Genomic DNA, 12337 nt, shown 5'->3' with positions numbered 1-12337 from the left:
TTATTTTGTCACCAAGAGAGTCTTAAAATCCATCAGCAAAAATCAGAATCCCAATTAAGAAAAAGTTGGAATGAAAAATATTGTTTAACGAAACAATTTCTGATAAAATAGGAAAGAATAACAATATATTTGATAGGTGCTCTACTCAGTCTTTGTTATATAAACTGTATTCTGATCAATTACTCATACAATAACAAAGGAGTGATATTTGTTTTCAGCCAAGTGAGAAATGAAGGGTGATTTATCTGAAGCTGTTGATGTTAATAGTAACTGCTGAATCTAAATAGAAGGTAATGTTATTAGTCTGAATGGTTTAGTTAGAATTGCCTTATTTGTTCATTACAAATCACTGTACAATCAGGCAATTTTTCCATTTTTCTGCCCATTTGCATTACTTTTATTGGTCAGTAAGTTATTCAAATTGGACATACAGGATAATTAACATACATTTGTACATGTACTTTAGAAAAAATCAATCAGAACTACTTCACTGAAAAATGACCATGGACACAGAAAGGAGAACTACTTCTTGAAAAATATGACAGAATTGTAGTGACACGTGTATCAAAGTAGTTGCATCCACCAGGTGGCACTAAAAGTATTTAGTTAGGTATTGCTACAAATTAAGAACAGTAACTTTTCTAAACATTTTGGTGTGAAGCGAGGAGCACACAAAAAAGTAACAGTAAAAAATTCAACCTTGAGAATTGATCAGAAAAATTCTGGACACATTCTTCCACCTATCTGAGGTTTTCCTTCTTTGTAATGAAGAAGGCTGAGGAGTTGTAATTGGAGTCCCCAAAAAATTTACATACGAGACAAAGTGTTCCTCACAGCCTAAAAACACAGTAATTGTATATACACACATGGTAATGCACCAAAATGCCTATTCGTACTGAGAGTGACACATGTTACAAAGCAACCTTCACCTTTAAATACTGTATGTAAATAAACCACCATTAAAGTCAGCAGTATAAAATTGCATAAAAATGTCAGACACAATGCAATCAATATGCAAGTCAGCTTCACGAATTTCTTGTCAAGTTCAAGGTCACCTAAGACATGACATGTGCAGATGGGAATGATTAAAGTGAGAAATTAAAATGAACCATAGGTCAAAGTTTTTTTTCAAGTTTGTCTTCTTCAATAATGAAACCTAGCATTTTATTATAATATTTTGGATGTAGTGTAGACAGTATTCCAGTACTTTTATTATTATTATTATTTTTTTCTTTTTTTTTTGGTAGGAGGGGGGTGTTTCTAAATACAAAAGCAAGGACCAAGAAGAATTCTATGACTAACATATGAACATTTAGTCATAACACAGTGCTTTTTATAGAAAGAAGTTTGTTCACAAAGTTCTGTTTTCTGTATTACTTTTTGTTACACTGCTGTATTGTCAGGAAACAAGTTTATGGCAAAATACAGTAACATAAATGTATGCAATTTTTTTTTCTACATAAAACCTTCTTGAGCTGTGAAATGGCCAAAATAAAAATATCATCTCCCAACCCAATTTTTTCACCCCCCATAAAACTTTGTTTTGAATTTTTATCCGAATTTAGGTAAATTTCTTTCGAATAGACAGCATTTTTCACTTAAATTGATATAAAATTTTTTAGAAAACTGTCTACCTGTTTTCCCCAAATTTAAAAAAAATGTTGAATCTAGGAATTTTTTTTGATGGCCTATGTTAGCAAGCACTTTGCTACTGGTATATATAACGATTGCTAGTAGGCTAGTTTGCTACTGATATACATGTATGTAGAAGTACACTATTTCAAGGTAGATGTGGGAGGGATGTTACCCTGAAGCTTCCTCTCTATACACTTATATAAATGTAGGATAAATGGTTATACATGTACCTATTTTCCATTAATTCTCTGACTGCAGCAATACTTCTAGCAGCACCAAGATGGGTGTAGTATGGTCCCTCCTGATCTTCTGAGGGTATATCTGTAAATAACATATTATATAGTGTTTTGATGAAGTGTATTGTACAGTCATTCAGAACTGAGGCGTCATGTGACATTAATCAAATTCCTACTAAAAATGTCCATTTAAGATCACAAAATTTTTTGCTGAATGACCTATCATCTTATTTTTGTCAATTGATAAAATACATGTATATTGTACACACTCACTAATGACCCATGTTAATCAAACATGTGCATGTACATGTGTAAATAAGAATTATAACAAAATATTATAAAAACAGTATAGGAATATCCAATTACATGAACAAACAGCCTTAAATACATGTACACACACGTAACAGATCAAATGTATTGTTTTAAAATGCTGTCAGCAACATAAAATCATATTACTTTATTTATAGCAATGAAAAAAATAAATATATATTTATTTATATCTTTGTGTTAATTAAAATTTTAGCATGTTAATAAAGTTTACAGAAAGTCTTTATACACTGCACAAGTACAGTAACATGTACATGTATATGCCTTACATGCAATTTTTTTTTTTTTTTTGAAATAGAAAAGTAATTTGAGGTTCAATCAATCTGTTACACTTCATCCTAAAGTTTCCATTGAATTTGTAGTGAAGTTTCTCTGACATAATTTACATATGGCCAGTAAAGATGGTATTTTAAGTCAAATCAACAAAAAGTTTTTATCACATTAGAGGCTGACCCAAGGTTTATGAATGGGACATAATTAACTGCCAGGCTATGTGAATCAGGAAATAATTGACACCAATTGAGAAAAATTAGGAATTTAAGCTTAAAATATTCTTTTTTGCAATTGCATGTATAGGTGGGAATACATCCCCTTTGACTGCCCCACTGTGCATGTTCTATACATACATGTATCATCATATGTACATAAAATGAAGATTTTCTATACACCCAGTACATGTACATGTATGTACTGAACATAAACTGTATGCAATATTTTATTTTTCAAACCAAACACTGCAGAACAACATACCAGTGTATTATCAACATGTATATTGCTTTCTTCTTTCAATGTGAAACTTAACAGTAAAAGCCTGTACTAATAAAATTATTTTGATGAGTCTGTTAAAATAAACCAAGTTATTCACAGTGAAAAAAAGAATATTTCTCAAGAAGTTTTATAATAGGGATGACTTTAATGACTTGTATTGCAGACTAAAGTACATTCTATATACATGGATGGGCCATTAATGAAGTGCAGGGCTGTAAACTATAAATTCTGCTTTTATATACATTGTACATGAATTAAAGTTGACCTTAACCATTTACACTTGTGATAGAAAGCAATAGTAATTTATCCTACAGACATAACAAGTTTGACCTTAAATAACACTTCATGTTAATACAAGTGGTATGATATATCTTTAGCAATCTACTTGTGATATAAATGTCTGCCTCCTAGCTACATGTAGTACCCTTTATTCATCATTGTTGTCAAATCAGGACTAAACTGATGGCTTGTTTCGACATGAGAAGACCTTCTGAAGTGCAGACAATTTATTTATAGAAACTTAAATGGTTTTTCGGCATGACTGCACCATTTCGTAAACAGAAGGACATTTCCCATTAATGAAAACTGTCCTTCTATTTGTTTACCATGAACAATATACCAGAGCTGATATGTAACTATCTACCTCAAAAAAACATATCTTTAATGAAATTATTGAAACTGAAATTCTTAACATTATTCACACCTACAGTGCAGTGATCTAACAATGCAATAGGTTTCGTGAGATCCAAGCTAGGAATTTGGCAGGAGTGGAAACATTCGAGCTGTGGATAAAGAAATGGCTAACCAACTGAAATCTATACACCACCATGCCCCAAACTTCTTTTACAGGGGGATAAACATTACATATATGTATTTATAAAGCAATTCTGAAAGCATTTTTTTCCATATATTTTTAGACACTTAAAATTCAAACAAAAGGCCATAATAAAAAAATTCATAGATTCTCATCGAAATTTTCAAAACAATATGGGTGGGGAGATGAATTTTATTTTTCCTACAGTAACTGTCACTTTTGCAGAATAACTAGTGTTGTTTTAAGTATCGTTTGCGTGTGTTTGTGATCCATTTTACCAGCACAAATGATTGAAACAGCTGTATCAAAGTATATGTGTCTCTATAATACTGCTATATCCGTACCAGTTTTCATCAATTAGGAACCATTTTTCAAAGAAATTAGCAGTGCAAAACTATGATTTACAAACCAGAAGTTACTTAGTAATGATTATTATAAAAAGTTCCAGACAAGACATGAAATATTTCCAGAAACTTAAGAGTCTGGGATGATTTTTCAGCATGGACGAATATCTAGAAATATTTTTTGTTATGGCCAAATGTCCATTTTTTTCATTTTGGAGGAATTTTTCAACCAATTTTTTGTTTTGACCTTATTCCTTCATGGTTGAGGTAATTACCCCAAAAATCAATTCCATTTTCACATTCCTGGTGTATGATGTAGTTTCAAGGAGATCCATACCATATATCCATACTTGTAACTTATACAATTACACTGAACATGTATTCATGCTTGCTTTTGGTCCCTAATTCCTAAACATCCCCCACCCCAATCTGTCTAAATCTTTCAAGTTCATAAAGATCATTCAATAATCTTTTACTCAAAATATTTTATGGAAACCAGAAAATGGTTGTTTTTGGCTCTTTTCAGCACCTATTCCTAAACAATAAAATTCATAAACTGCAAAACCATTCTGACCTTCATGGTATTGAATCTTGTGGTACAGTATCTCTGTATGTATATTATTGTACATGTGTACTTAACTTACAGTTTATTAAATGATGATTTAAGGTTCCTTATTCCTTAACCAACTTGGTGTGTTAACTTGTACTAAATTTTCTTCAAGAATATTTCCTTCTATTCAAGAAGTTATGAACCTTACAGTTTACTTATAATAATAATCTTACATCCTGGTCCTCTACATGAACACTGAGGCATGCTGAGCTTTTCATTATTCTGAAGTCTGGAAAGCAGCTCCTCTTCTCCTGTAACTTTGGTCTTAATTTTCTGTACATGATCAGCAACCCATGCCAACTGATCTAATCCAGATTCTGGTACATTTTCACTTTGTTTTAAATCCAGTAAAAGATCATTAGATTCAGAGAAAGACTTTAATGATGGAGGATCACAGAATAAATTCTCCTTTTCATCATCAGAATTATCGCCATTAAGTAATCCAGATAGTTCAGATTTTTCATCTGTTTCTTCATTTTCAAAACTTTTATCAGTGCTGGTATTTAGATTTTTTTCTAACCGAGACAGTGCACAAAGGGAACTTTCAACACTTTCAGGTATTTTGAAAATTTCATCAGTAACATGTAATTTTTCTGAGACTTTTATATCTGACACAGAAGTACTAACAGTATTGAAATCAGATTTAGTCAGGGAAATAGCACTTTCAGAGGGAAACGAGACAGAACTAAATAACATACCAGCAGACTGAATTAACTTGTCACTCTCAAAACTTGAAGAGGCTGTCAAATATTGACTTAAATCTTCAATAATATTGTCATGTGGAAGTTTGTTGTCCACCTGAACATGACTGGAAAGTTCTTTTCGATGAGGAGATTCTTCACCTGTAGCAGAAGACTCAATCTGAGAGGCATGTTCATCTTTACTTTCACTTTTATTTGCATTTAAACTTTGACTAAGATCCTTCCATTGAGGTGCTGGAGTTTTAAAATGAGAACTAAAAGTTGGAAGAACAGAAGTTTTAGTACCTATCTGACTAGAATCTTGAGTTTTATCAGAGCTTCCAGTACCCATGTCATTTGAATGTTCAATGGTCTTCGAAGAAAATTTTGGTAACATATCTGAGTGTTCATCACTAAATTCATAAACATTGACTGGTACTTCGACTGGTCTTGAACTTGTCACAACTTCAGAAGTTTCAGATTTTGGAATTAATGAAAGACTATCACAGCTTCCATAAGTTTTAGCACTATATTTCAAAGATAAACTGGTACTGCTGGTTATAAAATAAGGTAATTCTGATTTTGAATCCACAATGTCTACTTTCTTTTTCTCCTCACACAATGGAGAATACCTCATTCCTAATTTTTCACAACTATTACAGCATAATTTATCTGTTTTGAAAGATTTATCTGCCCCTGAATTGGATGAGTCATCTTCCCCTGAATTTAACAACTGCTCGTGAGCTTCTATGAAGTCCAGATCCATACTGACATCATTTTTATCATAATTCTTAGCATCATGTTTTTTACTTTCTCTTATTTCAGCTGCTGCTGAATTAAGGATTTCTTGAACTCTATTCTGAATTTGATTCAATGCTTCAGAATTTGCTTGAACAGACTTTTTGATATCGCAAGATAAATATTTGCTCTTTTGCTTTTTTACAGTAGGATCTGACACTTTATCATTCTTAGTATTCTTATCTCCTTTTTTCTTTGGTTTTTTAATTTTTTCCTCACCATCTCTTTGAGTAGTACTTTTCCTTTTTAACATATGTCCATCATGTGCAGCATTGGGCGAGTACATGTGTTGTTGATGTGCCATTAAGGCCTTCATCATGTATGGATCACTGTAATAATTTGGCAAGAAAGGATACATGTGTGGATACTGGCCATTCGTTGTTCCCTGAGTTGGTGACAAAAGTTCTGAATCTATTTTTAATTTCTTTTTCTTCTTAACCTCCTTATTAGGAAATGGAGGTGAATCTAAAGGGTTTATCAAAGATTTTGATGCATCATTTCCTGACTGGGTAAAAGCTTGTATTGAATCAGTATTGACTGTCAATGCCTGTGATTTATCAAAAGAACTTGCCCTGTTTAAACTTTGACCAAAATTCTGACTTTTGCTAAAATCGACGGGTTGTTCTTTTAGATTTTTTGAAGCTACATTAGCAAGAGAATTTGAATCATATTGTTTAATGCTGAAATCCAAAGGTTGAGAAGTCTCTCTCTGTCCTAGATTTTGTCTTTGAGTTAAATCCAATGACTGTTCTTGATGCTGCCAGGAAGTGTTCATTTTATTTTCAACAGTTTGCTTATTTTTAGAATACTGTTGGTAAGATGGGGAAAATGGACCACATAATTTATTTTCAGCAGGACTCTGTACGGTGGGTTTCCAGTGAACTGTAGTTTCATGATGGTGGATCTGCTGCTGTTCTTCAAGACCCTGGGACAATACAGATAAAGTTTGTTGCTGAGATTCCTGATTCTGTGACACTGCAGATGTAATTTTATGATTTTGTTCAGGATTTATTGATGAAGCTGATAAAGATTGCTGTGAACCGGCTACTGAAGATTGCTGCTGTTTCCCAAGACTCTGTGGCAAAGCCAAGGATGATTGCTGCTTTTGAATGCAAGCTGCTGATGTATTATTGCTTTTCCTGGTATTAGTTGTTGTGTTTTGAGCTTTTGGTTGTGATTTTTCTGATTTTACTGTTGATGATTGGATGTTTTTATGATTAGCTGCCAAATAATTATCATAGAAACCATAACCCGAATATGAGAAATATGGGTTTTGAAAAATGGCTCCACCTCCAACATTGAGAGCTGCCATCTGTTGATATGCTTTGACAGATTTCTGCATGAGTTCTAGTTGTTGCTGCCATAATGATTTAAGGTGAGGGTCAGAACTAGCTGGTGGGAAACCATTTGACATGTTGGACATAGCACCAGAGGTTTTCTTGCTCTGAAAATAGAAGAAAAATCCCTGATAAAATTGGTTTGTTTTAATTTACTGATGTGGACAGTTGAAAATGATTTGGCCTGTCTGTAATGTATATCCTTGACTGCTTGTCCTTAGTAATCCATCATACAAGTGAATTATTGCATTCAAAAATAAGCTACAAAATCATAGCTAATGAAATATAGATTACAATCTCTGCATACTATATACCTGCCAGTTTTTTTAGGAAAGGTTGAATTTTTATATGTATTTGTATATTTTTATTCTAACAGAAGCTACATGTACAAAAGAAGGTGAAACCAAAATTTCTGGCCTGAAGGTCAAAAGGCAAGAACATTTACAACTTATATAAAACAGGAAACTAAAAACATTAAGTACAGATGTACTAAACCCTACTTGATCTATTTAGTCTTATTTTTATGCTTTTAATTTCAAGCACATCTACATATGAAAAAAAACTTGAATACACATACAGAATGAGTAATATAATCAGCAACCCAATCAATAACACAATAAATCAGAATCAGATTACTAAATACTATTTTAACATATTGCTAACCTGGAAACATATTGCTGGTAGCCTGTCAATCAATGACTCCAGTGTGACCTAGTAATCTATTTACTACATGTTAACACTCAAGATAAATATCATTACATGTACAGTAAACCCTCATAAGATTAGTGCAATAGGGTTTAATTAATCAGGTGAATTCATTAATCATATTTTATTTCTTTGATTGTGCCATGTGATGCTTGTTTTTTTTTTGAGTGAGAAAATCTGAACATGAAGAAAAATAAGTTATTTTACATAAATCAACCAACAGTACACATGTATGTACAGTGAAACCTGTCTAAACCAAACCCTGAAAAATAAGGAAACCTGTCTAAACCAAACCCTGAAGAATCAGAAAACCTTCTAAACCAGATACATTGTTGAAGTCCAAAATAGGTTTCATTTAAGTCAATAAACCTGGTCTGTATGATCTGTTGTTATCACAAGCCAGTCCTTATGGAAATCAATACTGGCCTTTTGTAAAGCTGTATTGTCCTGTGTATTTTTTTTTTATTGTTGAAAAGGGATACAAAACAGGCCAATATGACTTTCCAAATTGAACCGGGCTGAAAATTGGAAAAGTTATAAACCAGGTAGATTTTTATAATAATTCATACATATATAAGGAATAGGGCAAAATGAGAAACATATTTGTCGTGCCAATTTTAGCATATAAGCAGTCATGCCATTTAAATTTCTGACAAGCTCAAGCTCAAAAATTTTTATGAACTTATATAGTAATCCTTGGCATGTAAGTCAAATTCTGCAAGCCCATCAGCATTTTTACTAGCCATGGCTGTTGGTCAATTTTGGTAGATTTTTACATTTATTTAATGAATTTAGATACAATGTATGAATATACTAAAGGATTGTAGCACCCAGCATGGAAGGTAACACAGACACTGTTACCATTGCACCCAGCATGGTGGTTACCACAGCCACTGTACCACCCAGCATGGAAATATCACAGCCACTTCACCACCAAGCATGGAAGGTACCAGACACTGTACCACCCAGCATGGTGGTTACCACAGCCACTGTACCCCATTTGTAGGTACAGTTTGTTGTTACACTAATCCTTTAAAAGAAAAGATTTCATACAGGTCCATGCATATTGACCCCCCTTTTTTTTTAGAAAGTACATGTATACCAATAAAAATTCATATGCTATACCTCTGTCACCTAAATCTTGTACTAATGAAATTTGTTATCAAGTGTACTTTTCTTCATGGATGTTAAATATTCAAATCAATAACTAATAAGACATTGATAACCTGTACCCTATTTATTGTTAGATTTGTATTAGTATTTTGTTATTCTTTGCTTTCTTTCATACATTCTCTCACTAAGAAGAAAATTATTTAAAAAAATCTCTAAGTACTTTTCTGTTAAAGAAATGCACTTTCTAAGCCAATCAAAATATACAACCATAGCAAACAAACCCCTAATATATTCATAGTCAATCTCATTTTAGAAAAAATAATTATTTAACTGACTGATATTACAATCCAAAGATTTTTTTAACAATGCACATGTAGGTTGTAAAAAATGATAATTCCTGAATATTGTAACTTAAGTTTGATTTTTACCAGATGTCTACCATAAAAAGCAGAGCTAAACATGGAATCCAAATCTTTTCAGGGCTAAATATAGAATAGTAATAGAAAATCTAATTTAGAACCTGCAGAAGTAAATCACTTTGTAGCTTCTTAAAGTACATGTTAATACAAAATGACTTAATACAATTTAACAAAAAATGGTTTGGACTGCTTTATTTGTGTATAAAAAAAATAACATCAGTATGATTGTTTAGATCAATCAATTATCTAAATTTAGAGAATTCTTGGGTTGATCAGTAAGATGTCTCCAAGCCTGAATTTTAGGGCAATATTCAGCCATCACCTTTGTAACATTACTGAATGTTACACAGAAATCATTTTCAATGCAGCAGTTATTTTCAACATCTGTGGTTTTACCCTTCATTCCTGCTATGATGAAGACATGATACACCTGTCCCAAAGCAGGAACTCAGTGGTTTTCTTGCCCTTTTATTCGCTTACAGGTTTAGCACAACATAATCTATGTAAGACTGTTTTGGAGGTTGTCTGATGCACATTCTTCCCACATCTTTACTAAACTATTTATATACAAGTGCTTAAGAGTTTGTCTGGTAGACATTTCTTGAACATCTTTATTTAACTAGGATGTTATACCTATGTGATAATACAACTGAATTACTAAAATCAAATTCTTTCTCCAAAATGATTAATTTTTTAGGGATAAACATGTAATCCCCCTTATGTCATTATCTCAACATCTAATCATACAGATACATGTAATACCATATCTTAACCCCTTTAACAGTTTTTGTCAGGTACTTCAAAATCAAATACATATACTTAATCACATTTTATGCAGGAAACATTTTTTTAACAGGAAGGCACATCATATATATTGAACTGACTCATTCATAATATATGCTTTCCTTGTAGAATATTGTCCTGTTGTAACAAACCTAATCATACAGTACACCACACTAATATGCATAGAAAACAATTTAAAAAAATACATAAAAAGATGTAAGAGAGTTATCATGCAGGGGTTTCATTAACTTTTAAGGCAGGTTTTCAGAAAGTAGGAGGTACCAAATATTCCCTACTTGCAGAGCTCAGGATGCAGCCATATTTTATCCTGTTTTTGCAGAGTTACCTCCCGTAAGAGCAGGTATAATTTCGAAGTCTAATCGATATTCAGATTTGGGTGCAGAAAAAAGAGGTAACTCAAATGAAAATGGAATCCCCAGCAGACAAACACAACGGTGTTTCTAAAATTTACAGGGTGTTTCATTTTGTTGGCAGGTTACATAAGGATGATTTTTATTTGTATTCCGGGTAACGAAAATTTATGGCAGGGTCAGTAGAACGAGAAATTCCCTTTTGACTTTCAAGATTTTCTTAAGTATCATCCATATCAGATGGAAACCGAATAGATACCTGCTCCAAAGGGAGATAAATGTTGACAAAATGTTGGTCTGCAAGTCGGGAATATTTGGCGAGGGGTTTAGGGCGTAGCTGTGGTGGGGGACAAAGCCCCATAGATGCTCCAGGATTTAAGCTTTTTTGTGACTTAAATTTGTACTTAAAAATATGAGATTAAATCAGCAATATTTGAATATTTACTTCAGTTTTGTATAAAATATATGAATTTGAAATCAAGATATATGATAAATCATAACCGATTATGTCTGAAAACCCTAAAATCTAGAAGCTCCCCATGATTCCCACCAGATCCATTTCTAGACTAATACTGATAAATGTAATACTTGGTTCTTAGGCTTTTATTGATTTGTTACAAAATTGTTACAGACTACGAACAAAACTAAACATTTTGTTAACTGGAATTCCATATCATGATTGTGGTTCCTAGGTCTGAATTTTTTCACATTACAATGTACATTGTATTTATTTTCTATTATTATTTATAGCAGTGTTGAATCTCGGGTCATTTTTTTTTTTATTTTCTTGGCAGCAAAGGCCAGACATGTTCTTTTCAAATTAAGGTTTTCCAGAATATTTTTATCAAAACTCCCCCGCCTAATTGAATGGTCGTTCCTAAAATCATATTGGGTAAAAGTTTGTTTCACATGTTGACTCATTGTCAACACTAAAAATTCCTGCACTGGTTTGCACAAATCACAACAAATATCAGGAAAAGGGACAGGTATGGGGCAATTCCAAAAACAAACAGCATGCTTGGCACGTTTTCACAGAATCTTCACCATTGTTTAGCTTTTTGTTCAGCACAAAATAATTGGTTATTGCTCTGCCTCTTCATTTAGACATCAATTTGTCTGTTATGTTTTCGCTAGTCAACACTGTTAAATCGTCGTAGGTTAACTACTAATACCGTAGTTGGTATGGTCTAAAATGTGTAACCCGTACCCATACCAGTACCAACTTTTCCATCTACCCAAATACTATTTTGGCAATATCTTCATTATCACATGATATTTCCAACTGAAAGTTGGTACATATTTAAAAAAATGATATGATGGTTAGGCTAAATTTAATGATTTTTAAAATGTTTATCAATTTTTTCGATTTTCTCTTTTCAAGAGGTCTAAAACGTGTA

The 12337-nt window shown here is 32.5% G+C and overlaps 1 protein-coding gene across 1 annotated transcript in view; it reads right to left on the bottom strand.

The window, feature by feature from the left end:
• Positions 1–12337, bottom strand: part of LOC148620510 (uncharacterized) — a 46003-nt gene that overhangs the window by 15609 nt on the left and 18057 nt on the right. The window contains exons 3-4 of the mRNA XM_088581422.1: positions 4908–7656; positions 1866–1956 (exon numbers count right to left, since the gene is read on the bottom strand). Coding sequence (XP_088437548.1) covers positions 1866–1956; positions 4908–7656 — 2840 coding nt within the window. The remainder of the gene's footprint in view (positions 1–1865; positions 1957–4907; positions 7657–12337) is intronic.

The sequence above is a fragment of the Perna viridis genome, chromosome 4, assembly GCF_037379345.1.
Source record: "Perna viridis isolate PV_CMFRI_1.1 ecotype Kerala chromosome 4, ASM3737934v1, whole genome shotgun sequence".
NCBI lineage: Eukaryota > Metazoa > Mollusca > Bivalvia > Mytilida > Mytilidae > Perna > Perna viridis.
This window is presented reverse-complemented; position numbering and strand designations above follow the sequence as displayed.